The 27805-nt window shown below is 52.2% G+C and overlaps 2 protein-coding genes across 3 annotated transcripts in view; both read left to right on the top strand.

The window, feature by feature from the left end:
- The window catches only part of KNDC1 (kinase non-catalytic C-lobe domain containing 1), a 54117-nt gene extending 30220 nt beyond the window's left edge, over positions 1 to 23897 (top strand). The window contains exons 13-30 of one of the 2 annotated variants that reach the window (XM_084766780.1): positions 217 to 379; positions 457 to 1070; positions 1358 to 1502; positions 2656 to 2741; positions 3782 to 4191; positions 8289 to 8382; positions 8467 to 8564; positions 8789 to 9009; positions 11333 to 11446; positions 11968 to 12115; positions 12218 to 12397; positions 13026 to 13232; positions 14013 to 14095; positions 14375 to 14525; positions 19033 to 19155; positions 19243 to 19302; positions 20166 to 20323; positions 22081 to 23897. In XM_084766780.1, coding sequence (XP_084622906.1) covers positions 217 to 379; positions 457 to 1070; positions 1358 to 1502; positions 2656 to 2741; positions 3782 to 4191; positions 8289 to 8382; positions 8467 to 8564; positions 8789 to 9009; positions 11333 to 11446; positions 11968 to 12115; positions 12218 to 12397; positions 13026 to 13232; positions 14013 to 14095; positions 14375 to 14525; positions 19033 to 19155; positions 19243 to 19302; positions 20166 to 20323; positions 22081 to 22312 — 3287 coding nt within the window. In that variant the 3' untranslated portion in view covers positions 22313 to 23897. The remainder of the gene's footprint in view (positions 1 to 216; positions 380 to 456; positions 1071 to 1357; positions 1503 to 2655; positions 2742 to 3781; positions 4192 to 8288; positions 8383 to 8466; positions 8565 to 8788; positions 9010 to 11332; positions 11447 to 11967; positions 12116 to 12217; positions 12398 to 13025; positions 13233 to 14012; positions 14096 to 14374; positions 14526 to 19032; positions 19156 to 19242; positions 19303 to 20165; positions 20324 to 22080) is intronic. The other variant, XM_084766781.1, reaches the window with a different exon arrangement.
- A 1456-nt stretch (positions 23898 to 25353) lies between these two features.
- Positions 25354 to 26821, top strand: UTF1 (undifferentiated embryonic cell transcription factor 1). Its single transcript, XM_084766799.1, has 2 exons — positions 25354 to 26123; positions 26233 to 26821. Exons 1-2 carry the CDS (start codon positions 25430 to 25432, stop codon positions 26691 to 26693), a joined length of 1155 nt encoding a protein of 384 aa, XP_084622925.1. The 5' UTR covers positions 25354 to 25429; the 3' UTR covers positions 26694 to 26821.
- Positions 26822 to 27805: the final 984 nt, after the last annotated feature.

The following is a 27805-nucleotide window of genomic DNA, read 5'->3' as shown; positions in this document are numbered from 1 at the left end:
CTCCTGGCTAATGGCCCTGTCTCCTCACAATAGCACTTCCCAAGGCACTGCCACACACACAACTTTAGGCACCTGGGCTAAGATCGGCATAAAACAGTCTGGAGCATCTATGGTGCCCACCTGTGGGACCTTAAGTGTGGGGGTCATCCAAAGGTATCTGCTGACCGCCCCTCCCACTGCTCCTTCTCCTGTCCCCCAACTACCTGCTGTCCCTAGGCTTCCTGCAGGTCAGCAATGATACCAAGCTTGTCCCTGTCCCAGGGCCTGTGCCTGGTCTACCCACCTGCTGCAAAGAAGCCTGTGAACTGCCAGCAGCCTTCACTTCTGAGGCCACGCACTTTAAGCCCATCGTCCTGGCTCAGGACACAAGTGTTGTCAGGTAAGTGTCCCGCTCCCTGCTAGCAGCGGCCCCAGGCACAGGGGGCCACCCTCCTGAGTTTTCATCTCTCTCAACAGAGACCAGCTCATCTTGTCCTCAGAGTCAAATGAGAAGCCGGAGGAGGGAAGTGCTCAGTTGGACAGGGAGGGAACAAGAAAACAGGCAGTCCAGGAGCTTGTTGAGGACACTGACCTGATGACATCTGACCAGCTGCCACCTGCTCCAGAGCTACAGGGAGCAACTTCAGACGCTGCCAGTGACTCAGTGCCCCAGAGCTCAGCCAAAGAGTGTTCCTGCCTGCATGACCCTGCTCTGACCACCCAGCAGAAAGGAGCATCAGGGACACCCAGCTCTCTCACCTCTTCCCTGCCCCCTGAGCACAGGCCAGAAGGTCAGGGACCACTAGGCACTGCCCTGCCCCCAGGGTCCACCTCAGCCAGCCAAGGCCCTCATCACCCATGTAAGCCACCCAGGGGCAAGGCTGCTACAAGTATAGGCAGCCCTAGGGGCCCAGATGGTCATCCGGAGAAGCCTCGGCCAGCAGACCGCAAGCTCTGTCCATCCAGTGTGGATGCCTCATCCCCACCTAAGACGACAGCCTGCCCCTCACTGCAGGAAGCCATGCGCCTCATCCAGGAGGAATTTGCCTTCGATGGCTACATGGACAACGGGCTAGAGGCACTGATCATGGGTATGAAAGCCACGGGGGCCACCCTGGAAGCAAGGGAGAGGTGGAGGGAGGCAGACCCAGTCCAGAGAGCAGTCATATGAAGGGAACGCAAGGGTCCACACATCTGTCCTGCTGAGGTCAGTCAGGACAAACAAGGGCAGCTTCCAGCTTACTTCATGCAGGTAGAGAGCCTTGGAGTCCGTACCCCTCCACCCCTGAAGCCCTGAGACCACCTCCCAGTGACCCAGTGCAAGGGGACCAGAAGGCCTCCCACGGGTAACCTGACTCCCCCATCCTTTGTAAACCAGGGGAGTATATTTACGCCTTGAAAGACCTCACCTTTGCCACCTTCTGTGGTGCCATATCTGAGAAGTTCTGTGACCTGTACTGGGATGAGCAGTTGCTAAAGAGCCTCTTCAAGGTGGTCAATGGGCCAGCCTCACCATCCGAAAGGTAAGCACCTGGGCCCAGCCTTCGCCTCGCAGAGCGCTGGATAGACCGAGCCGCTTTCATTCCCTCTGGCAGCCCCAGCACAGGCTGGGGCAGCTCCTTAGTGCTGCTGGTGATTGTTGCTGGTTGGGGGACAGGAGCAGGAAGGGGAGGAGCCACTGGTGACTGGCAGTTCTACTGCTCCTACCCTACCCCCAGACAGGGTCTCTTTGTGTTAGCCTTGGCTGTCCTGGACTCACTTTGTAGACCAGGCTAGCCTTAAACTCACAGTGATCCGCCTGCCTTTGCTTCTCAAGTGCTGAGATTAAAGGTGTGTGCCACCATGCCTGCCTGCAGATCTACCTTTTTTTTTTTTTTGGTTTGGTTTTTTGTTTGTTTGTTTGTTTTGTTTTGGTTTTTGGTTTTTTGGTTTTTCGAGACAGGGTCTCTCTGTGTTAGCCTTGGCTGTCCTGGACTCGCTTTGTAGACCTGGATGGCTTCAAACTCACAGTGATTCACGTGCCTCTGCCTCCTGAGTGCTGGGATTAAAGATGGGCACCACCACACCCGGCTGCACTCTACCTTTTAACAGTAAAAATTACAATAGGCAGCAGGCGTGGTGGCGCACACCTTTAATCCCAGCACTCGGGAGGCAGAGGCAGGCAGATCGCTGTGAGTTCGAGGCCAGCCTGGTCTACAAAAGTGAGGCCAGGACAGCCAGGACTGTTACACAAAGAAACCCTGTCTCAAAGCACCGCTCCCCCCCAAAAAAATGGCAATAGGCAGACAGGCATGGTGGCATATATTTATAATTATAGTACTTGGAAGACAGAGACAGGAGTATTAGCATCTTTTGAGGCCAGTATAGTTTACATATTGAGTTCCAGCCAAAATCAAATAACTACAGACAAGTACACTTTGCCTATCCTGCACCCAACCCAACAGCATTTCCACAGCTCTGAGCAGGATCTCTTTACTACACCCAACCTCTTTCAAGTGGGGCACTATAAAGCCACTACCTGGGGGTGTTCTGACACTGGCGAGATGGCAGAGTCCCATCCTACCCAAAGTGCTCAAGTGATGCTCCATGCTGGGACCTCTCTGCACAAGTCCCAGGCCTCGTCCTAATGTGTGTGGGGGAGGGTAGGGGGGTGTTGATTGATGTTCTCATTGCCAGTACTTCCGAGGAGCCTGGATGCCAGCCAGAACACTCCCCCAGCAGATGCTCAGTGTCCGGCAAAAGGCCCTCACTGCATGGACTCGGTAAGAGACATGGCCTGCATCATGAGGTCAGGCAAGAACTATCCTCAGTGGGGTCCCCTGGACAGCTGCAGGAAGGCTCCTGTTGTCAAGGACAGCCCTGTGCCAGGAGACATCTAAGACGCAGAGACCTTAGGGCACGGGCTGCCAGGGGACAGTTTCCCATCCTGTCATTAGCCAAATGATGTTGGTTCTTCGTGTCTCCTCTGAAAGTAGAAGCCACTTAAATGCCAGAGCTGGCCTTCCAGATTGTGAGCCTGAAGCCCAGATCAATTTAAAACTCAAAGAGCTGAGCCTAGTGGTACACCACGCCTTTAATCCCAGCACTCGGAAGGCAGAGGCAAGATGATCTCTGTGAGTTCGAGGCCAGCCTGGTCTACATAATAAGCTCTAGGACAGCTAGGACTAAATAGAGAGACCTTGTGTCCAAAAACAAAAATACAAAAACCTCAGCATGCACTTTAAGGAACAGAGGCCAGCCAGCCATGTGGGGGTCTCTAGGGATGAGTGTAGGGCTGTGATCACCTGGGTCTGTCTATTGACTATGATAAGACCATGGTAGGAGCTTCATCCGTACTTAAGTAAATCAAAGAGCAGGTGATCATGTCTTGGGCACGAAGTCTGGCTCCTGATGGCCAAGGAGCCACAAGGCTGCTGGCACAGAGAGAAGCTTCTGGTGTTGAATGAATTCCAAGTACCGTTACAGGTGTGTACGTGTATGACTGAGCCAGGTTTGATTGTCAAGTGCTCCAGAAGAGCAGATGGGGCCAGAGAGAACAGGTCCTGGCTGGGATCAGTTCTGAGAGAGGAAAGAAGAGTCCAGGTCCCAGAGAAGTTTAAAGTAGGGTGATTGCCTGGGGGAGCTGGTCCTGGCTAAGCCTGTCTCTTCACAAGCACCTCAGTGTACCCCCAAGTCCCCTTTCAGTTCCACCTAGCGCAACAGCCGTGGCTAGCTAGGATCCTTCATGAGGGTGTTTGGGTTTCCTCCACAGCTGAAGGTAGAGGCGGAAGTGCCACCCACTGACCATTATCTTTCCTTCAAGGCAAGGAGAAGCAAGCCACGACCTGGGGCAGTGGGGGGCCCTGCTCGCCCACAGCGCTATCAGATATAGACTCCGACACGCTCTCTCAGGGAAACTTCGAGGTTGGATTTCGATCTCAGAAGTCAATAAAAGCCACAAGAGAGCAGCAACCGGAGGCTGAAGCGGATGGACAGCCAGGCCCAAGCCAGGAGGCAACCAGCACTGCCTCAGACACAGTGGCCCAGCTGGCTAGGTCTGAGGACGGTGGTCCAGCTGTGTCCCCAGGTGCGACTGATTTCCAGAACTGCAGCCCCGGCTGGTCCAGTGCCTTCTATGAAGCTGACTGCTTTGGAGCTGATGTCTACAACTACGTGAAGGATCTGGAGAGGCAGAAGGCCAATGGGCACACAGAACTGGAAGGCCAGAGTCCAGTGAGTCCAGGGAATCCACCCACTGGCAGGTGGGGAGGGCATCGGTGGCCTTAGCAGCACCATAGGCAATGATGCTTTTGCTCAGGCAAGGCATCCAGGCCACCTAGGCCTGATGACAGGACTCTGAGAACACCCTCTCCAGGCTGTGTCCGTTCTCAGTATGCTACCATTCTGGTGGCTCAACTTCCTTTATCCTATATTAGAGGTTCTTCTACACTGTGGGGACATGTTCCCACAGCTGGGAAGTTGGGAGTGGCTTCTCTTTCCCATTAGCTGTGTCTGTGGCTCCCAAATGACAGTGCTCAGGGATCACTCTGTGAGCTCGGTACGGGTTGAGTTAAGTCAGCTGCAGATGGCTGCAGGTGCAGCAATCTCTTCCCAACGGCGTCTTAGTGCTAGGGGAAAGAAAACACCACAAGTATCATGCCTGCAGCAAGTTCAGGCTGGACTTGGGGTCAGTGTGGACTAGCAAGGGTTTCTCTGGCAGGTAGCACCAGGCAAAACCCAAAGCTCAATAGGAAGAAAGGAGTCCTAACTTTAGCAGCCAAGGCTGGCCAGCGTGGTGTACAAAAGAACTCCAACAGCTTTGGAGGTGCTACTGGAGGCAGGCCCATTGCTGGGAGGAGGAAGCAGAGGTCAGAGGCCTGCGCATGGCTGTGTATGACATACGTGCGTCTCTGAAGGCATCTCCACACTTGAAACAGGCAGTCCTGCCATCCCAGCACTCTGGCCTCATCCTAGGCCTTGCTTCTCCTGCTCAGCAAATAGGCCTTGCTTTTGGTGCTATGGTTCAGTTCATCTTTGTCTTCTTTTTGTCTGTAGTTTCTAGTGACTCTGTTTCCTTCTGCATATGTGTGTGTGTGTGTGTGTGTGTGTGTGTGTGTGTGTGTGTATGTATGTATGTATGTATATATGTATGTATATATTTCCGATCCATATCCATCAGCCTTTATCCAACTAAACCTAGTAGCCCTACTGATTAAATTACTCCTCAAATCATTTTTTTTTCCTCCAAGGAACCAATATTTCTAAATTTTATAACAAATTCAGGATCAGATCTGGTCACAGGCAGAAGCTGAACCTAAGCCCCCCCCCCCCACACACACACTACTTAACTTAGATCTTGTAACCGAGTCAGCCTGGGCATCTCCCAGGGTATGAGTGTCATGAGAAGAGCAACTCTTGCCTTTTCTTCTCCACCACCCTATATGTAGCATGAATTTTAGGTCATGTATACTTCTCTGAAGTCACTTAAGGCAGTCCTCAAATAATCTGATTGCCGTTCAGTATCAAACAAAGTGGTGCTGACAAATGCCAAAACTAAATACAACCCAAGGTTATTGACACCAACTCTAGTGAGTTCATAGGAGCCTCCTCATGTTCCCTAATGCCTCAGTGCTTGCAAACCATCCCCAGCAGGGTACCAGGATAACAAGAGCGGACAGTGGACAGTGGACAGTAGACAGCTGTGGAGAGCCTCAGACCTCAGGCTCCACTCAGACCAACAGAGAGCTGGTCACAGCCTGGACCACAGCTCACCTGCCTGCTCTGAATCTTCATAGCCCCTCATTGACCTGATATCCTAGATATGTGCTGTCCACAGGAGGGACACCAGCCCCTGTAGCTGTTGACCGCTCCAACAATGGCCCATGTGACTGAGGAATTGATATTTTTATTTTAGTTAGCTTTACCTATCTGGACATCCCCAGATGTCCAGTGCTTCTGTATGGGGAGCTCAGTGCATAGCCTAGGCAGGTAGTTCATGGTGCCTCCCAAGCCTGGCTCTGATTCCCTTCCCATAAGGAGAAACTGGCTGGCTGCCCATCTGGTGGAAACCAGATTTGAAGCCAAGATGAATGGTGCCAGAGCCTAGACTCTCCTCTGGGACTTGACATGGGAAAGCACTGTCCCAGCAGTTTGGAACAGCTGAAGAAGCATCTAGCTGGCTTTTTTTTTTTTAAATCACATACTGGCTATGAATGGAGACCTTGAATAGTTCAAGTCAGCTTCCCCCTCTGTGGATTCGCACCATTCACCAGGTGAGGGTGAGCCCTGGCTGAGTGGCTGAGTGGCCTCACACTCTATTTGCAGTGAGCTGGGGCAGGACCCAAGGGCCTAAGAGTCCTGTCCTCACAGTGAGACCACAGAGCAGTTTCGTTTTGCTGAAGCTGCAGGCTTCCCACAGCTGCTCAGAGACTGGGCAGCACAGTCGCCAGGAAGAGCTGAGGTAAACCCTGTCATACTGCCCAGTCAACCTCCACAGTCCAGCTAGTGGGTTTCCAAAGCAAGATTTGGGGGTTCACCTGCACATGGAAGAAACTCACATTGCTAGGCTCCTTTAAGCGTAACTTACGGAGAAGGACGCCGTGCTTATCCCTGTCGGCTTCCTGTCTGTGGACATGATGTGACCAGCTACATCCTACCCTTGCCACCAAACCTTCCCTGGCATGGTAGACGTACTGCTGGAAAAGTAAATCAAAATAAAATGTAAAAAGGAAGGAACAGAGGGAGAGAGGGGGAAAAAAAAGGAGGGAGAGAGGGAGGGAGGGAGGGAGGGAGGGAGGGAAGGAGGGAAGGGAGGGAAGGGAAGGGAAGGGGGCAGGCAGACAGTGGCCCAGCCAAGCATGTGGTGCACACCTGTGATCCCAGCACAGGGAGGCCAAGACAGGAAGACTGTAAGTTCAAGCAGATGATAGACTAGAGAGTAAGTTGCACACCACCCTAAGGGACATAATGAGGCCCTGTCTGGAAAAGGAGAGAAAAGAAAGCTGCTAACAAACAGAAGGGAACCATTTTGGGAAGGTACCCAGCCCTGGAGTAGATTTCCCCATCTCTCCCCACAGCACAGCCAGATGCACTGGCTTTAGAAATAATCAGCCTGTGTTCAAACAGGCAGCAGACATCAGAGCTACCACTTGTTCCCATGAAGTGCAGGGCCGTGGCAACCTCATATCCAAGTCCTCTGTCCATACTGTCACCTGCGTGTCCCCCTGACAAGGTGAGGGCCCTAGAGAGGGGGCTCCCTATGGCCAGAGAAGGAAGGCAGCCTACCCTGAGCCCAGTACTGGCCAGGGAGGCTAGAGAGGGTAGAGGAGCCTTTGGGGCTGCACATATGGGGCCTGCCTCTCCTGACCGAATGAGCTTCTGTCTCTGTAGACCCTGACTCTTCAGATGATCCCCAAGAGCAGACAAGCCACAAAGAGGCTTGGCCCTGGCCCTTCTGGGTTGGAGTTTAGAGAACTCTCCCGAAGCAGCCAGGTAGGACCAAGCTGGTGGGTGAGCGGATGGATACCTCTGGAGACAGACATACTCTAAGACTTGGTCAAGTCTCGGGAATCCAGCTAGGCCCTAGGGCACCGCCTCTCAATCTCCCTTAATACAGTTCTTCATGCTGTGGTGCCCCCCGCAACCCATAAAATTATGTCATTGCTACTTCATAACTGTAACTTCAGTTATGCAGTACTGTAGTATGTAGTACAGTTATGTAGTAACTGTAACTACTGCTATGCATGGTAACTTAAATATTTGATATGCAGGATGCCCGATGTGCAACCCCTGTGAAAGGGGTCATGACCCCAAATGGAGTCATGACCCACAGGTTGAGAACTGCTGCCCTACGGAGATGGGACATAAGGATCTTCACCGTGTCTTCCCTCTCTGCAGGCAGCCACGAGCACTGGTGGGGTCTGGCATCCTTGAGGGATCAGGTGCTGGTTTCAAGGTCAACCCTGGGAGCCCACTCCTGAAGTGCTCCCTCATTCTTTTTTTTTTCAGATTTATTCATTTATGTATTATGTATATAGTATATAGTGTTCTGTCTGCATGTACACCTGTACACCAGAAAAGGGCATTAGATCACATTATAGATGGTTGTGAACCACCATGTGGTTGCTGGGAATTGAACTCAGGACCTTTGGAACCACTGAGCCATCTCTCCAGCCCCACTCCCTCATTCTTTTCCTTTGTCCTTCTTACGCCAACCAAATGGCTCCAGCCCTGGCACACACTTGTGCCTTCCGTGCCTGCATCTCAAACAGAAGACAAATGGTACCTGAGGCCACGGTTGCTCTGGCTTCACATGCTGTGCTTCTCCTTAGGAGCTGGAGCAGCAGCTCATGATAGAGAAAAGAAACTACAGGAAGACCCTCAAGTTTTACCAGAAACTCTTACAGAAGGAAAAACGCAACAAAGGTAACAGCACGGCTAAGCTACCCGCCACAGATGAGCTGTTTTGTGGCTCCTGGCAACCATAGGCTGCCTCTGCTCTGCCCACAGGCTCTGAGGTAAGGACCATGCTGTCTAAACTGCGAGGACAGCTAGAAGAAATGAAGTCCAAGGTGCATTTCCTGGGTCTGGTCAAGAAGTACCTCCAGGCAAGTAGCCTTCCGTCCCGCCCACCCTGCTTCCTGAATGAGTGCCAGGCCTCAGATGGGGTTCCTTCAGTCGCTCTATGGATCAAGACACATTAGGTCATGCGCACGGGGTTCAAAGTACTGAGAAACCCTGCCGTTCCTGGCTGGGTCAGTAGCAAAGTGACCCATAGGCACGCACGCACGCACCTGGTGGTCAGCTGTAATTCACTTCCTTTGCCACACAGGTCATGTATGCAGAGCGCTGGGGGCTGGAGCCCTGTGCTCTGCCAGTGATTGTGAACATCGCAGCAGCCCCCTGCGACACACTGGATTTCAGCCCCCTGGATGAGTCCTCTTCCCTCATCTTCTACAATGTCAACAAGCACCCATGCAGCGGCCGGCAGAAGAAAGCTCGCATCCTACAGGCTGGCACACCACTGGGACTCATGGCCTACCTCTACTCCAGGTGTGTCAGGGGGGCCCCAGAAGGACTCTCTGACCCTAGGGCACGGATTTGAAAACAAAGGGGGAGAAAAACAAGGAAAGCTCTGTCTGACATGGGTTGTGCAGTTAGAGACTTGTTAGAACTTAGTCTGACATATGCCACCTTCCACCTCCTGCATGGCCACACTGCTAGCCAGAGCAGTCTGTCACAGTCCCCATGAGACACCCACACACACACACCTCTGGCCCTGGGACTGGGTCGCAGGATGTGGCCAAGTTGCACTGCGGGGGGCTCCTGGGGCAGGCTGCCGGGTTAACATACTGTCTACAGGAGGCACCAAGGTACCATCTGGAGCCAAATCACCAAGGAAAGCATGTCCTAAGGGGCACAGAGCACTGTGTGTAGTATTTCTATGCCCTCCGTCTCTCTGAGTGTGAACGCTGCTCCGGTGACAGCCTAACAACCAAGTGCTGCAGTGCTTTCCCCTAGGTCAGGAAGAGTCCTCAAACTCACCCCGGCCCTACCCCATGCTACTGACCTGCACTCACGGGGCTCTTCATGGGACATGGGACCGGAATCTCATCACCCCCCCCCCCCCCCCCGCTTCCCTTCTCCCTCCGGCACTGTTCGCCATGCCTCCCTCTGCCCCATAGAGCTCCATCCTTGCCTTGCCTTTAGAGAATTCAAGCTCGATGGCCGGTCCTATGCCTAGGTCTGCAGCCAGAAAGGCCGCTGTCATTGTCGCCTTTGAGCAGGAGGCTAACAACTTCAGCTCTGATGAGCAAGTGGCTTTGGGAAAACAATTAGGAAACAAACTTCCCTCTATAGAAGCCCAGGCTCCTGGGATACACTTGATGGGTGCATGTGTAGTGGACATGCATCTGAGTGGTGTTTTGGTGTAATATGTGGTATGCTATGTACTGCATAGGTGATGTGCATAGGTGTAGGATGCTGTGGAAATACATGGTGTGTGTAGTTGTGCGTGTGTGCAGGGTGTGTATTAGTGGTGTGAGTATCATGTGTATTGTATGCATGTCGTGTGCTCATGTACACATATATGAAGTGTGTTGTCAGTATTGTGTGGTGCATGTAATATGTGAGTATGCATGGGGGTACTGTGTGATATGATCTATCTGAGGCATGTGTTGGTGGTGTGGGACACTACACCTGGGAAGACACGAATAAACATCTACTCGCCCCCAGATAGGGAACCAATGATAGACCAAAGTGACAATATCACCCAAATCCATCTTGGTAAACCAATGAGCTTATTGGGATTACATACAGGAATGAGGGTAAGGGGGTTACAGAAGCACGGATGACATCAGGGCAGATGTATCACTGAAAGCCACCCAAGTATGGGTGACTAATCATGAAAGCTGGAGCCTCTGAGCTCACTGCACGACTTGGAGGTCGGTCTCCTTTTTCAAGCATCACAGTTGCCCAGGGAGTGTCTCTTCCATAAAGGTGGCCGTAGTCTCTTCCAGGCAGCTCAGCAAGTCTGAGTCTCCTTAGCAGTGCTTGCTACTTATATAACGTAGGGAAGGAGAGGCTTTTGTCTAGCTGGTAAATTTCAGGGACTTCCTGAGACTTCTGAGTTGTTTACTTGCTCATAATAAGCTTTCTTTGGAGCATCCTCAGTTTAAAGAGTCTCCCTTTAGAGTAGGTGGAGGTATTGTCTGGTGGATGTGAGAATGTGTGGGATAACTCAGGGCATGGCAATACTATGTGGTTTGGTGCATGTATGTTTATGGTCTGTGGTACATGTTTAAGCAGACAGCAGTGGAGGTCAGCATCTCCTTGTTGAAATAAGCATCCACAAAGGTTTGGGTTTTTTTTTCCAACTCTGAGTAGTCCACAGGCACGGCCTCTACAAGATAGGCTGGACAGGGGATTGTTTAGTCGCTGGGTTGAGATATGGCTATCAGTGTCTACGTGAGACTCACAGACCAAGCTTCCTTGATCGTCAATATGATGTCTTTCACCGTGGAACCCATCTGTGCAAGAGCTCTCTTGCTAGGAGCCCTTACCTCTGTAGTTATTAGCCGTCATGCTCCCCATATTGTCAAAAAGTCACACATTTAGGGCTCCTGTTAGTGTCCCTTGCATGAGGCTTTCTGGGGAGCTCCTGCTCTGGGTAGGTATGTTCAATGAGGTGTGACAATCCCCCAACACACACACACACATGCACACACACACACACACACTGAGAAGCTGCCCTTCGAACACACAGGAGGCACGGCCACTCACTCACTCGAGGACACTCGCTCGCTGCAGGGCCAGGTTGCAGGGAGGGTCCCAGCTGGCCTAGGCTCAAGGCCCAATTCCCATATTCTACCCTCAGTGATGCTTTCCTCGAGGGCTACGTCCAGCAGTTTCTCTACACTTTCCGGTACTTCTGCACACCGCACGACTTTCTGCACTTCCTCCTCGACCGCATCAGCAGCACCCTATCCAGGTACCACCAATGCATGGGCTCCTAACCAATAGGGGAGGGATCCTAGGGCACTTTATTTAGCCTGTAAAGGGCTCTGACAGGGGTGAGGGTATAGAAGAAGTGTCCTTGGGAAAGGTCAGGGCAAGATGGAGGAACTGAAGAATCATGGGTAAAAGAATGCAGCGGGGGAGGGCAGCTAGAGTCTTTGTGCTAGGCTAGGGAAGAACACTGCTTCCACAAAAAAAACAGGGCGTAGTTGAGGCCCAAGCAAGAAGACAAGAGAAAGCCAAGCTCACCAGCTTGGCAAGGATAGTCTAAGTAGAAAGAGGCCTGTGAGCTGTAGCTTCTTTCCATGGGGCACCCAAGCCATCCGATTGGTTAGGAGGAACACCAGATTGGGGACCAAAGAGGCAGGTGGTGAACCTGAGAGGTGTGCTCTGTCCACCCTCCCCTGGCCTGTCATCACTTGGACTCCCCCTTGAACTCCTCACCATGCACATGCCCAGTTGGAGCCTATGCTGAGGCTTGCCATCTGCCTCCAGGGCTCACCAGGATCCTACCTCGACCTTTACCAAGATCTACAGGCGAAGCCTCTGCGTCCTGCAGGCCTGGGTGGAAGACTGCTACACCGTGGACTTCATAAGGAATGCGGGGCTTCTGGGACAGCTTGAGGACTTCATCTCTTCCAAGGTGACTGCTGCACTAGCCAACCTGGTCAGCCTTCTGGGCTCTGGCAGAGAAAAACACTGCCTTGTCCCAGAAGCAACAGTGACACCCCGTACTTCTGCCTAGATCCTGCCCCTAGATGGCACTGCTGAGCACCTGCTGGGCCTCTTGGAGGTGGGCACTGAGCGGAGGGCAGACAGCTCCTCTCGAGGTGCAGACCTAGAGGATCCCAAGGAGACAGAGGAGGACACCAGACCCTTTAACGCTCTCTGCAAGAGGTTCTCAGAGGATGGCATCTCCCGGAAGGTGGGGACCTGTCCTGTGGAGGGTTTCTCTAGACCGGAATGCATCCTGGAAGACACAGCATGGGCACATATACACATGCATGCATGTACACATATATACACATGCAGAAACAAGAGATGCCTGCACATGCCCATGCAGACATGCACTTGCACAGACAAATGCACATATAGATGTGTGTACACACACACACTCATGTGCACATAAGTGCTGCTTATTCATGACCCAGGCCCTTCCCTGCTCGGCTGGCATTTCCTGCTCTGTGGAAGGAAAGCCATGGACTGGCAGGGTTAATTCTCTCCTAGCCAGGGTCCTCCTGTGACTCCATGAACTCATGTTCCTGATCCCCAGGGCAGAGGGCTAAGTGGAAGAATCCACTGGGGCCAATGAATGGTCTTTCCACCAGTACATGGACATAGCCCTAAATCTGAGCAGTGCGCATGGGTGATCCGCTCACATGAGCAGGACAGGTATCCTGTCAGCAGGCCTGGAGGGAAGGCATTTGCTCTCTGGCTCTACCTGAGCCCATCTGAAGAGTCCTAGGTTGGACCAGCCTATCCTCACTCTGCCCCATCCTGGCCTAGCCTGGCCCACTCAACCTGGAGGGGGCACCTGTGTTTTTTTTTTTCAGAGCTTCTCCTGGAGGCTGCCCCGGGGCAATGGGCTAGTGCTGCCACACCATAAGGAGCGCCAGTACACCATTGCGTCAGCCCTGCCTAAGCCCTGCTTCTTCGAAGATTTCTACGGCCCCTATGCCAAAGCCAGTGAGAAGGGCCCTTACTTCTTGACAGAGTACAGCACCAACCAGCTCTTCACTCAGCTGACTCTCCTACAACAGGTGTGTGGGAGCTAGGGGACTCAGACTGCTGCTGTATTTGAGTCAGCTGCTAATGTCATAGAGCGTGTCCAGGGATGCTCTGATGCTTAGGAAGCCTCAGCAGACACTTTATAAGAGGGACAGAAGATGGACGGTGAGCAGTGGGGCCTGGTTGCTGGGTGCACAAGTTCTGTCTTTAAAGCGGGGAGCCCCAGCCCAGCAGGGCTCTGCTCTCCAGCTGCACAGGGCACCCAGAGCACCATGCACTGAGCATCCCCTGCCAATATAGTTTCTTTTTTTTTTAATTTTATTTATTATGTATACAGTATGATCAGATCAGATTATAGATGGTTGTGAGCCACCATGTGGTTGCTGGGAATTGAACTCAGGACCTCTCGAAGAGCAGTCAGTGCTCTTAACCACTGAGCCATCTCTCCAGCCCCCGATATGGTTTCTTATGTCCTTACCAAGCCCTGAGCACTGATCAACAGCTCCCTCTGTTCCTGCTCCTAGCCCAGAGACCAGGCAGGTCCTAGCCAGGTTTTCCCCATACTGTAACCCAGTGTCATGAACCGGGTGACAGCACAGGACGATCCTTGTCTCTAGCATTACACCTACCCAACAAGCCCTGAGGTGACCTGAACATAGAAAGCTCTAGCAGTCTATCCATGACACGCTTGGCAGGTTGATCTATGGTTGCACAAATGGCTTCAAAATACAGAAGCACTCTTTGGGACACTGCCTTGGCCATCAGGCCCTTGGGAACAGTGGGCTGACCGTCTGCTTCTGTGTATCCTACAGGAATTGTTTCAAAAGTGCCACCCTGTCCACTTCCTGAATTCACGTGCCCTAGGTGTCATGGACAAAAGTGCAGCCATTCCCAAGTGAGTGTCTACTCCTGACAGTGGGCCTGGGAATCCTTAGTTTGGAACGTTGGTGGGAGGGTCTCGGGCGGGGGAAGGATTACCTATTGGTTCTGTGAGTGGGTGAAAGAGACACTTGGTTCTTATCCTGAGGGAAGGATGCCTTGACCTCCTCCCACTCGGCAGAGAGGTCCCACAATCCCAGGGCTTGTCAGGACACATTCTCATACCCTCAGGTGACATGCATCATATTTTTTTATTTTATTTTATTTATTTATTTTTATTTTTATTTTTTTGCAGAGCCAGCTCTTCTGAGTCTCTTTCTGCCAAAACCTGCAGTCTATTCCTACCCAATTATGTCCAGGACAAGTATCTGCTTCAGCTCTTAAGAAACGCAGATGACGTCAGCACCTGGGTAGCTGCTGAAATTGTGACCAGTCATACCTCCAAGGTAGACACCTCCATGGCTCTGAGGTCAAAATGACCTATGGGATTCTGCACGGCACTGCCCCTGTGAGATGATGGTCAATGCTCTCTCTGTGTGCAGGGAATCCATGCTTTGTGTCTCAGTGCCATAGTCAACACAAGGCAAATGCCAACAGTGAAGTGGGTACTAATGTCAACAGACACATCCCACGCTGAGTGCATGATTGTCACAGCCCAGCTTGTGCCCTCTTCCTACCAGGCATGGTCCAGATCTATGGACCACTTGGAAAGCAGGATGTGTAAAACCACCAAAGCCAGGCATGGTGGCGCACGCCTTTAATCCCAGCACTCAGGAGGCAGAGGCAGGCAGATCTCCTAGAGTTCGAGGCCAGCCTGGTCTACAAAGTGAGTCTAGGACAGCCAGGGCTACATGGAGAAACATTGTCTCAAAAAACAAAACAAAACAAAAAACATTTAAAAAAGAAAGAAAGAAAGAAAGAAAGAAAGAAAGAAAGAAAGAAAGAAAGGAAAAAAGAAACCTCCATCAGGACACTGGACACCATCTCTTATATACACAGCCACTCAGTTCTTCATACGCATGGTCCTTCATACACAGGACCTCACATGTACAGGCCCCCCCCCCAAGATACAGTCACACTCCAGGCAGTGGTGGCACACGCCTTTATTCCCAGCACTTGGGAGGCAGAGGCAGGCAGATCTCCATGAGTTCGAGGCCAGCCTGGACTATAGGGCCAAGGCTACACAGAGAAACCCTGTCTCCAAAAACAAAAAGCAACAACAACAACAACAAAAATACAGTCACACATGGGGAGAAAGAAAAAGAAACCAACTCGTGGACACAGCCCCTCTCACACGCAGTCCATATACCTAGCCCTCTGCAACTAATCACACAGAACATGCACCACCCCACACGGACACAGTCCGTCACACACTCACAGTCTCTTATGCACTGCCCTTTACACAGCCACCCGCTTTCTTTTTTTTTTTTTTTTTTTTTGGTTTTTTGAGGCAGGGTTTCTCTGCGTAGCCGTGGCTGTCCTGGACTCACTTTGTAGACCAGGCCGGCCTCGAACTCACAGCGATCCGCCTGCCTCTGCCTCCCGAGTGCTGGGATTAAAGGCATGCGCCACCACGCCCGGGCCCGGCTGCACCACCAGCTTTCTTGTAGCTACAAGAGAATGCCCGGCTTATGTAAATCGGGAGGAGGAGCGATTTGTTTTGTCTATCGCTCCAGAGATTGCAGTCTATCGTGGTAAGGACCGCATGATGGAGAAGACATAAGGCAGGTGAACAGGGGCCAGAGCAAGATACGCGCCCGTTCAGACCCACCTCTTCAATCGCACCCATCCTTCCCCAGTTCCCTCCATTGATGGAATAAGCCATTCATTAGACTAGCGCCCTCATAATCTAACGGTGGAAACCAAAACATAGAACTGCACTTCTCTACACGGGGTGTTTCCCAGTCCAATCAGATCGACAGTCGGATTCACCATCGACTTCATCGTCTCACACACACACGCACACACACACACACACACACACACACACACACACACACACACGTCATCCTCATGTGTACTCCTTCGCACACGCTGCACAGCCTCTCACACCAAAAGTCCTCTCACTCCCACACGTTTTCTCACTTAGTTCCTCACACACCTCACAGTCCACTGCGATCCCTTTCCCTCAAGCATTCCTTCAAGATAGCCCTTCACACCCACAGACTCCCAAACACAAAATTCCTCTCATATTTTTGCTTGTGAGCTTCGCCTTTAATGGCTGAGCCACCTCTCCAGCCCCACAATTCTTCTCACACACAGCGCCCCACGTGCAAAATTCCTCACACACAGCTATTCCCCACCTGTGTCCATGCTCCTGTCGGTTTCTCTCACACACATTCCCTCATCCCCTGTCCAGTCACAATCCGTACCCATCACCATGTCGTCTTGTCTCATCTTTGCCTGAGTCTATTCAGGGCATGGCTTTTGCCACCCTGAGCTGCCCTGCTTACACTAAGGCAGTGATCTTCCTGAATAAACTGAGGGCCACAATTCCTCCCTCGCAGACCCACACTGCAGGCTCTCAGTAGGCTTGAGGACTTCTAAGACTGCTCAGTATCCGGGCAAGGGAAAGGTCCAGCTTTTGTGGGCCCAATCCAGGTTCTCCCTTAAGTCCTGTGGGCCTTGAGCTAGACTGAGGATGACGCAGCCTGCTCACGCACATGACCTGGAGCTGAAAAGGGACTGTGTTAGTTAGTGTTTCTATTGCTGCTGGGATAAAATATCATGACCAAAAAGCAAGTTGGGGAGAAAGAGGTTTGCTTAGCTTATACTTCCTTTCACTCCTCATAACTGAAGGAGCTATGACAAGAACGCAAACAGGGCAGGAAGCTGGAGGCGGAGCCCATGAAGGTGCTGCTTACTGGTTTGCTCAGCCTGCTTTCTTACAGAACCCAGGACCACCAGTGCATGCGTGACACCGCCCATAGTAGGCTGGGCCCTTCCTACCCCTCAATCATTAATTGAGGAAATGCTCTGCAGGCTGGCCCATGGCCCAATATTGTGGAGCCTTATTCTGAATCGAGATTTCCTCCTCAGATGACTATAGTTTGTGTCGAGTTGACAAAAAACCTAACCAGCACAGGGACAATCCCCTGCCTCGGGTCAGTACCTCCTTCCAGGTTCCTACCCAGGAAGATACAGTATCCACAGCTTCTCAAGACAGAGTCCTCTCCATCCTGAAGGTGCAGACACTGTTACACTGTTACACAGGGCTCTAATTTTTTCCCCTAGGTCAGTACAAGGTGGGATTAAGTGGGTTCCTTCCCACACAGACAAACTGAAGGATTGATTAAACATTGGGATGTGAAGGCTCTGTCTATGCAATGCAGCGTGTTCTTCTTCTGCAGGAAAGGTGGAGGCCTCAGACCTTGGTGGGCAACCATCACCACCAGGATTACAGTTCCCATAAAGATAGCTCCAACCCAGAGATCAGGGCTCCCTCAGCCTAAGACCCACACTAGCTATACAAATTCACCACCCACACTTCTGCCAGGACACGGGAACAGAAGACTTACTTGCCATAATCTAAGATGCTATGAGTATCATGTGTGATGTTAAAATGTATCAAGTGCTGGGTATGGTGGAATAGGCTTTTAATCCTAGCACTTGGGAGGAAGAAGTAAGAAGATCTCTGTGAGTTCAAGGCCAGCCTGATCTATATAGCAAGTTGTACTACAACCAGGGCTACACAGAGAGACCCTATCTCAAAAAAAAAAAAAAAAAGGTCAGATCTCCAACAAGGTCCATGTGACTGTGATGTACAAGAAGGAAGATGACAGAAGTCACTTCACAGACTTCAGTGTCCCTGGACATGTCCCAATCCCAGGTACCCAGAGCCCCTCCCAGCCAAAGGCAGAAGCCAGAGTAATACATCCTAGCGCACAAGTAGTCCTTCTGGATGTGCAGGGTGGGACATGAGGTCATACACATACCCCAATCCCCACCCCCAGTCCTGAGCATCCATCCAGCTTAGAAAGATGAGAAAAGCACAAAGCAGCCCAGCTACAGAGCTTTTGTCACTGCTGTACCTCACGTCATTTAGAAGGAGTGGCATTCAGCTATGGATCAGGAAATCTCACTGGGAGACATGATCCTAAAATCCTCAAGACTTGCATATACCAATCCCAGCACTCGGGAGGCAGAGGCAAGTGGATCGCTGTGAGTTCGAGGCCAGTCTGATCTACAAAGTGAGTCCAGGACAGCCAAGGCTACACAGAGAAACCCTGTCTCGAAAAACTGAAAAAAAAAAAAAAAGACTTGCACATACCCTTTCAACCAGTGTGCTTGTTGCATTTGAAAATACATGTTGTATGAATGCTTTGCTTTTTACTTACCGTAGTGCCAAAACCTTCCAAAGTCTGAGTCTTATACTGTAAACAGATGGTCCCAGAACATTGTTGAAATGTGGAGTTGGACCCAGACAGTACAGTGGAGTCAACCAGAGGCACTGGGGAAAAACAGTCCGACCCATTCAAATAATGTCTTGGGAGCCCATGGGGCTGTCTCAAAGCTTTCACACATAGCCAAGTGTGGTGGTGCATGCCTTTAATCCCAGCACTTGGGAGGCAGAGGCAGGCGGATTGCTGTGAATTTGAGGCCAGCCTGGTCTACAAAGCAAGTCTAGGACAGCCACGGCTACGCAGAGAAACCCTGTCTAAAAAAAAAAAAAAAAAAAAAAGCTTTCCCACATGACACCCCAAGCTACTCACAGGCAAGCCCTGCCACTTTCTTTTTGAACAAATAACTCAGTCGTGGGGCTCTGTGCCTTGAGGATGGGTTGTTTCAACAGGCCTCAGTTGTTCTGTTTCTTCCTCTTTTCTGTCTACTCTTGCTGTGTCGGTGCTGTGGTCCAAGCTTCCTGCCTTATGCATGCTTGCACAGCACTCTACCCCTGAGCTGCACCCTTCCTGTTTGTCTTTAAAGACACTGAGCATCCTTTTCTCCTTTCAGTTGCAGGTGAACTTGCTGTCCAAATTCCTGCTGATTGCAAAATCTTGCTATGAACAGAGGAACTTTGCAACAGCCATGCAGATCCTGGGAGGTCTGGAGCACCTGGCCGTGAGGCAGTCCCCTGTGCGTCACGCCACGTGGAACTCAGGGGGCTAAGGGTAAGGGCAAGCACACAGGGCCACAAGGATCTCACCTGTGCTTCCATCTCAGGCCTGGAGAATCCTGCCCGCGAAGATTGCTGAGGTCATGGAAGAGCTGAAAGCTGTGGAGGTTTGTACCAGTTCCTTGCAGAGGTTCCCCTGAATAACTTGTTCCATACAGCCTTGGCGGGGAGGGGGGCTCATAACAGGTTCATATCAGAGAATCCCAAACACACAGGCAGGGCGCTGTGGCACACATCTATAATCCCAGAATTCAAGAAGCAGAAGCAAACAGATTTTTGTGAATTCAAAGCCAGCCTGGTCTACATAGCAAGTTCTAGGCCAGCCAGAGCTACCTAGTCAGATCCTGCAGACCTGCAGAGCAAAGAATCTGCTTGCTTTTACCTGGTCTGACTGGTCTGACTTCCCCAGCCTAAGCTACAGGTGCTCTTGAGAAGAGATTCAGGTCTACAGACCGATCCTGGCCCAGGGCAAGTGGGAGGCCTGTTCTAATGGCACAGAGGTGGCCTCGTGAGTTGACAGGCAAGAAACACAGATGACTGTGCATTTCCTGGTGAAGCAGCAGGGGCCTCACAGACATTAGCCCAAGGCAGGCACCCCAGAGTAGACAGCCTATGCTGTCCCTGAGCTCAAAGCCCAGCCTCACCTTCCAAGGATCAGAAGGAGAAAACTGATGTATATTCACTGTATACATATGCTCAGGTCCCGCAGTAGCTCACGCAGGCGCCATCTGGGAAGGGTAAGGAAGTAAGGAGTAAGGAGTTGGCTGTTTGAGCAGCAAAAGCTTTCTGTGGCTGTCGGTATTCTGTGGCAGAAAGCTTACCACATTTGGGCTTTGGACCCGCAATCCAGAAACCTAGGGTTCATTTCGGATTGGACGTTCAGCGATTTATTAGGCAACCCCCATGCCCCAGGAGGACACTTCCCTCCCCTGACTGATCCCCCCCACCCCCACCCCCACCCCCACCCCAGGTATTCCTGAAGAGCGACAGCCTGTGTCTGATGGAAGGACGGCGCTTCCGGGCCCAGCCTACCCTCCCCTCTGCCCACCTGCTGGCTATGCACATCCAGCAGCTAGAGACGGGAGGCTTCACCATGACTAACGGAGCCCATAGGTGGAGTAAGCTGAGGTAAGGGGACTCCAGCCTGCCTAGCAGAGCCCACAAGTGAAGCAAGCTAAGGGGAGGGGCCTTCACTACGGCCAAAGGAGCCCACAGATAAAGCCAACAGAGGTAAGGGGGCCCGCACCCAGTCCAGGTGGCCCTACAGGTGAGCACACTCAAGGACACGTCCCCTCTGGTCTCTACTCCTTACATCTTCTTTGGCCTCCTCTGCCCGGGGCCATCACACGGCCCCAGCCTGTGGACAGGTTGCGTATCTTCTCACCTCCCACCCTCCTGTCTCCTCCCATTGTCCAACCGTGACAGAAGAGAATGGTCTTGCTAGGTAGGTGAGGCCCAGGGGAGCTTGTGAACAGCAGTGACAACCTGCCCAGTGAAAGACCACCGCCCCCCAGCACCATGCCGCGTGTGTGTGTGTGTGTGTGTGTGTGTGTGTGTGTATGTTTCTCTGTGTGTGTGTATCTATGTGCATATATGAATGTGGGGCCCAAGGCCAACCTTAGGTGTGATTCCTCGGGAGCTGTTCACCTTGTTTTCACTGGGACCTGAGGCTCTCTGTAGACTAGGCTGGCTGGCTACTGGATAGCTCCGTCTCCCCCATACTAAGATTACAAGTGCTTGCCATGGCATCTGGCAGGTTTGTTTTGTTTTGTTTGTTTGTTTTGTTTTGTTTTTAGAGACAGGGTTTCTCTGTGTAGCCCTGGCTGTCCTCGACTCACTTTGTAGACCAGGCTGGCCTCAAACTCATCTCCCGAGTGCTGGGATTACCTACGTGTGTACCATGCCCTGGGCATCTGGCATTTTTATTTTCATAAATGCTAGGCATCAACTCAGGTTGCCATGCTTTCACAGCAAGCACTTTACCAGCCCTAAAATCCCCTTTTAGATAGCCACCAAGTTAAAAAACATAATAATAATAATAATAATAATAATAATAATAATAATAATAATAATAATAACAAAAAAATTCACTAGAAGTACATGCTTATTGCAGCAGAAATGAAAGCTATGTCGTCAAAAAGGAAATTAAACCATGGAGGTAATGCCACAAAAGTGGGTGAAGAACCCTTGTCCACGCGTCACAGCTTAGTGTATACACAGACATGACTGTCCTTTAAAGAACAAAAGCAATGAATGCACTGTTCCCGAGCTCAGGTGGACAGGCCGGCCTGCAGGTCTAGTATTCCCCAAGTAGGAGTAAAGGCTTCTGCGTTCCCCAGTGCCCAGTGCCCACCAGAGGTGAGTCTGCCTGTGTGTTAACAGAGTTCCCCCAGTACACAGAGCCAGAAGCCCCAAGCAGAATTAAAGCAATCAGCATGGGTTTGGGAGGCTTTGTTCATTTTTCCATATTGAAAACCTTAACTGGCTGGGCGTGGTGGTACATTCTTTAATCCCAGACAGAGGCAGGAGGATCTCTGTGAGTAGGAGGCCATCCTGTTCTACAAGAGTCCAGGATAGCCAAAGCTACACAGAGAAACCCTATCTTGAAAAACCAAAAGAAAAAGAAAAAAAAAAGAAGAAGAAAAGAAAACTTCAACTGAAGAAACCTGACACTGGTTTTCAATGAATATTTATGAAGGGGGTGGGGGGCCTCAGCCATAAAGCACGCTCTTGTGAATGAGTACAGAACACCCATCCCTTTGGTGCTGCACTTTGGGAAAGGTTTGAGCCATTCAGAGAAGACATTAGGATTAGCTGGCCAAGGGGTGTGGCTTCCCTGTGACTGGCGCAAACTAACGAACCTTTTCTTCCCCCTCCAACAAAAGAAACATCGCCAAGGTGGCCAGCCAGGTGCACGCATTCCAGGAGAACCCGTATACATTCAGCCCTGACCCCAAGCTACAGGCGCACCTCAAGCAAAGAATTGCCCGTTTCAGCGGGGCCGATATTTCCATCCTAGCAGCAGATAACAGGGCCAACTTCCACCAGATCCCAGGCGAAAAGCACTCCAGAAAGATCCAAGACAAACTGAGGAGAATGAAAGCCACGTTCCAGTAGCCAGGGGCTTCACCAGGCTGTAGACTCCAAATGGGAACAGATCAAGGACTATGGGTCTTCTGGAAGGAACCCCTGGGCCTGCTGGCCAATGCTCAGACCCACCGAGTGCCCTGGAGAAGACGAGTTTTGATTTCCCTGAACAGAAATGGAAGCTGCAAGGGACTAACTAGCCTGAGGCCATGCACAGGAGGGCTAAGCCAACCTAGCCCTATCCCCAAGGCTGGGTGCGCACAGCATTCAATGGGGCCCGTTTAGGCTAGAATTTAAAAATGAAAAGGGACTAGATTCAGCTATCCCCCCAGGGCCTTCAGATCTTCCTGTAGACCTGGGGTTCCCACCTATTTTTCATTGACCTCTCTAAAACCACACCCACACCCACACCTGACTCCAAAAGAGCCCAAACTTAGCTGCTTGCTGACCCGGTATTTTTGTTTCTACTCAGCAAGAAGGACCAAAATTGTCTTTTGCACTCAGTAGCTCCAAAAGGTCTGGAACCTTCCACTGGAGCCCAAGGTTTCTAGCAACCTGTCTTGGCCAGGTTTATACTCCCACCCCATTCTCAGCCTATCCTGCCAAGCCCCTCCCACACACTCCACCCGCCCCAGCTCCCAGAGAGGGGGAGAAACAGCCTTTGTCCGAGCTGGGCCTTCTGCCTCAGCAGTTGACCCTCCCCCACTGCTCCTGCCCCCAGCTTAGAACAGCTGCAGTTGACAGTGATGCTGGGCAAAGTCTCTGCCCCATGGAAAAAGAGATAGAACACTGCACACTAAAGCAGCACCAATGCAGGTTCGCCTTCCTGGGGCCTCTGGGAGCAAAATCCCTTTACTGCCATGTGGCTCGCCGCTCCCCACCCCCTCCGCCCCTCCCCAAGAGCGGCTGCCTATCAGCCTTCAGCAGCTGCGCATGCGCACACCTATCCACTGTGTTCCCTCGGCTCTGCACACCACCAGCGCTTTGTTAAGACAAAGATGTGAGTGAAGCTTGCTGTCTCAGTGGCATCAGACGCTTTGGTTTTTGGATCCTCAACAGCTGGTGCTGGGCTTTGGCTCAGTGGGATGGGATCGTCTGACCAGGAGGGTTAGGAATATGATGAGAGAAACTCTTGGTCAGATACCTTTGGTAACTGGCAGCCACCCAAGCCCAGCCTGCCACAAGACCAAGACTGTTCTGTATTTTAGAAGTAGGGATTTTGTAGTGAAGCAGCTAGTGGTGTTTCTAGGAAGCTGTGACTTGTGACCAAATGCTGGATTTTTAATGCTGAGATGTGTTTCCTCACATGAATTTGCTGGAGACACCAGACCCTGCTTACACTGGATGTAAGTGGGACTGGGGGGTCCTGGCATACACATGCAACTAACTCACTGTTCGGAGACTTTTCTATAAGGCTTATGTTCCGTTGATCAACGCCTACATTTTCAGATTTTGTATCTATCTAGTGCAGGAGGTGTCCAGCGCAAACCAGCATTCCAATGGTGCTGACTTATTGCGTGGGGAAGTGAACAGGCTTTTGGCTTCAGCACTGTTTGCATGGCGCCCTGATGTCACAAGGTACAGATTTCTAAATAAAGTCATTTCTACCAAGCTACTGCCATAATGGACCATTTTGTAGGTTTCAAAAGCATCACCTACTCTGAAGCTAAAGTAAGTCCTTCTTGACTGGGCGAGGGCACCTTGCACCCGTGATCTCCAAGGGCTGCAAAAGCAAGGAAGCCCAGCCTAGGACTAAAAGCTAAACTTGCAGATCACACCACATTCTGCATGACCGGCACATCCTCATTGTCACGGGGACCGGGTCTGGCAGACTTACCTCTAATTTCAGCTGTCCTTTCCAAAACCAAGACTTCCCATGACCACAGCTCATTCTTTTATAGCAGCAATAGGACAGGGGAAGGGGAGGGGTACCGTGCTGTGACCTGTCCACCCCAACCAGGTTCTGTTGATCAGCCTGTGGACAGGACAGAGCTGGTTCCCTTGGCCAGCCACTGAGACCTCTCCTGAACTTCTGGTGTCTGAGACATGAAGGAGGTGGGCAGTGGACTGCATCTCAATGTACTCATTCAGGGCAGAGTGAAGAGACCAGGCTTAAGGCCAGGGGCTCTTAAAAGTGTTTACTGGAGCCGGCCAGTGGTGGTGCATGCCTTTCATCCCAGCACTTGGGAGGCAGAGGCAGGTGGATTGCTGTGAGTTCAAGGCCACCCTGGCTTACAAACGAGTCTAGGACAGCCAAGGCTACACAGAGAAACCTTGTCTCGAAAACAACAACAACAAAGAGTGTTTACTGGATTGTTGTTGTTAATGAAAGCTCACAGGTCCTTAGGTGTGTTTCCAGGATAATAGAGCTATCTGTCTGGTGGTGATACAGAGAAAAAAAAGGAGACAGCCAGTTGCCCTCAAGACTCACTGAACCTCACCTCTCAGGTCCAGGCCCTGTGCTGAGCCAGGAGCCTAGGCCTGAACACCCTGTCATGCAAGAAGATGGAGTTTAACCACCCTAAGACCATCATGCTTAGAGTAAGCTCAAGATGGCCTCATAGTGTGTTGATTGGAACAAGCTGCCACTGCCACCAGCTGCCTAGCCCTAGAGCCACTACATACCCTCACATGGGGCTTGAACCAAGTGATGAAGACTGAAAACACAGGCTGTAACTCAGAATATTGTCCCAAGCAGCTAGGCTTGGTATGGCTTGCCCCAGTCATGAGGGACACAACCAGTAGTCCTTGGTCTTTTTTTAAGCCCCGAGTCACATGTCAGTGATGAAACAGTAGCTAATGCACAAACAAACAACTAGCTGACCCCTCCTACCTGTCCTTTTCACCCTGTCTTGGGGAGTGGGGGGGGGGGGGCTTAGTTGTCCCGGGCTGGCCTTGATGAACTCAAAGCGATCCGCCTGCCTCTGCCTCCCTAGTGCTGGGATTAAAGGAGTGTGCCACTACGCCCGGCCTAATTATATGTTTTTTAATTAAAAAAAATTTTTTTTGTACACGTTCTGCTTTGTGTAGCAGGACAAAACTGTGTTCTCAGAGCCTGGGTCCCTAAGGAAAGGGCTAGAAAAGGCAAAGTACAGGGCAAAAGGAACAAGAGAGGGGCGGGGCGAGGAGGTGCCGGGAGGCTATACGATGGGAGGGTCATATCGACCCGGTTCAGACGCAGAGGGCGGCTCGGGGTCCTTAGAGCGTGTGTGGGCGTCTCTGGAGTATCGCTCCTCTCTGGTGAGGCCACGCCTTGGAATACAAGCACCTCCATCTGGCTCCGGGATGCTGCTTCGTCCCCGGAGGCCGACCCTGTTTTCTCCGCCGTCGCCAGCTAGCCCCGACGCCGAGCTACGGCCGGCCGGGGACACCCAGGTGACTACATCTGATGCCTTCGCCACTCCGAGCGCGATGGCGGAACCCGGCTCGCCCAAGGCTCCGGTGTCCCCGGGCTCGGCGCAGCGCACGCCCTGGAGTGCCCGAGAGACAGAGCTACTTCTTGGCACGCTGCTACAGCCGGCCATGTGGCGCTCATTACTGCTAGACCGCCGGCAGGCTCTGCCCACCTACCGTCGCGTGTCGGCCGCACTGGCCCGTCAGCAAGTTCGGCGCACTCCCGCCCAATGCCGCCGCCGCTACAAGTTCCTCAAGGACAAACTCCGAGACTCCCAGGGTCAGCCGTCCGGGCCCTACGACGACCAGATCCGCGAGCTCATGGGGCTACTGGGCGACGATGGGCAGCCACGGGTCCGCCGCCGCTCTACTGGACCCGGACGTCCCCAGCGTCGCGGCCGCTCGACCCTAGCGGCTTTAGCATCGGTACCTACACCGGTCGAGCCAGGTAAGCGCAGCCATGCGGGCAGGAATGGCCTGGGTCACCTGGGGAGGGGCGGACCCCAGAGGTGGGACTTCTCACGGACTACGAGCTGGACCACGCGCTTCTCTCCTAGGGGCTGCGGTTCATCAGGCTGCGGGGGACGCCGACCCTGCTTCCGCGCTCAGATTCAGCTCCTCCACTGCGAAATCTGCGGGTGCCCGCCGCATTACCAGCTCTCCAGCCCCCACAGCCTTCGACACTCTGGCTCCTGAGCAGAGCCGTGCCCTCGGATCCTCCCCGCGGCCAACCGTCGACCACGACTCGGAGGACCCGACTGAGCCTCCTGGCCTTTCCCAAGACCGTGCGACCCCGCAGGTTGCTCCCCAGTCGCTGAACACCGCATTGCTGCAGACCTTGACGCACTTGGGCGACATCTCCTCAGTTCTGGGCCCTCTGCGCGACCAGCTGTCGACCCTGAACCAGCACGTGGAGCACCTGCGAGGTTCTTTCGACCAAACCGTTTCCCTGGCTGTGGGGTTCATTCTGGGCAGTGCGGCCTCCGAGAGGGGCATCCTTGGGGACCTGCGTCAATAAAGCTTTGTTAGTTACCAGTCTTCCCTTCCAGAGCCGACTTCCAGCCCTGCCTTGACCCCAGTTACTGTCCCCATCCCCACCCCCAAACCTAGGTTTTTATTAAAATAAAGATTGTGTTTTCTACTTAATCTTGTGAGTAAGTTCCGGAGTACACGTCTAGGTAGGAATGGACCCCTGTGAGGTAGAGGCTAAAAGACTCTCGAGATGCAAACCCACACCCTGCAGTTTAGGTGAAGGCTTGGGCGGGATGGCACTGATTTTGGGGGCGGGACCCCGCCCACTAGGAGCATTTAGACAGCAGTTGAGAGAAGCTGGCTGGACAGGGACATGGATGACGAGATAGGGGCAAGAAGTTGAAGGCTCGCTCTCCAAGCTTCATACTGTAGAAGCTTGTAGGGAGTAGGGCATCCCTAAAGTTCAAATCTATCTTGTGTGAGACTCAGTTTGAATAGACGGTACTCCGGTCCTCCCTTGTGTGCGGGAATAGTCGAGAGCACAGCTCCCAGGAAGATTGCCCTGGCGGTGTCCGGTCTGTAGAGAGAGGCTTGGCTGGGACCTGGGTACCAACTCCAAAGGACATAAAGCTTGGCTTCCCTGCTAGAATTTTCAAAGTTGAAATTCCAAGGCCGTCGGGGACTAGAGTTGGTTGGGGGAGGGCCTCGGGAGGATACGGCTGCCTGCACTTAACTAGCATAACAATGCACTCTCTGGCTGTGGCTCCGGTTTACAAATTCTGGGCCCATCCGGCCACACCGCTAACCCAAAGACTGGTGTACTTTTGTTTAAGGGGAGTCCTGAGGAATTTGCCCAGGTGGCTACAACTCCGCCCCCTCCTAAAGACTTGAGGTAGACCTTTGTGCTGGAGAGGGTCTCCAGCGAGATACTGGGGCCCCTCGTGTGAGACACAAACTTGGGGAGGACCCCATTCTACAGTGAGAATCCCTTTACTCCCTAAAAATCCTGGTTGAGCTCATACCGAAAATGCCTCATCAGCAGACACCTGGGAGTTCAGAACCACAGGATGGGGGCACTGGAGGTGGGGGCGGGGACTCAGTTACAGTCCAGGTGCCTCTTCAACTCTCATTTCTCTTAGCCGGTAGGTGGTGGTGGTG

The sequence above is a fragment of the Acomys minous genome (genome assembly GCF_964271855.1).
Source record: "Acomys minous genome assembly, chromosome: 2".
Classification (NCBI taxonomy): Eukaryota; Metazoa; Chordata; class Mammalia; order Rodentia; family Muridae; genus Acomys; species Acomys minous.
The sequence above is the reverse complement of the archived record's forward strand: the minus strand, read 5'-3'. Positions and strand labels throughout refer to the sequence as shown.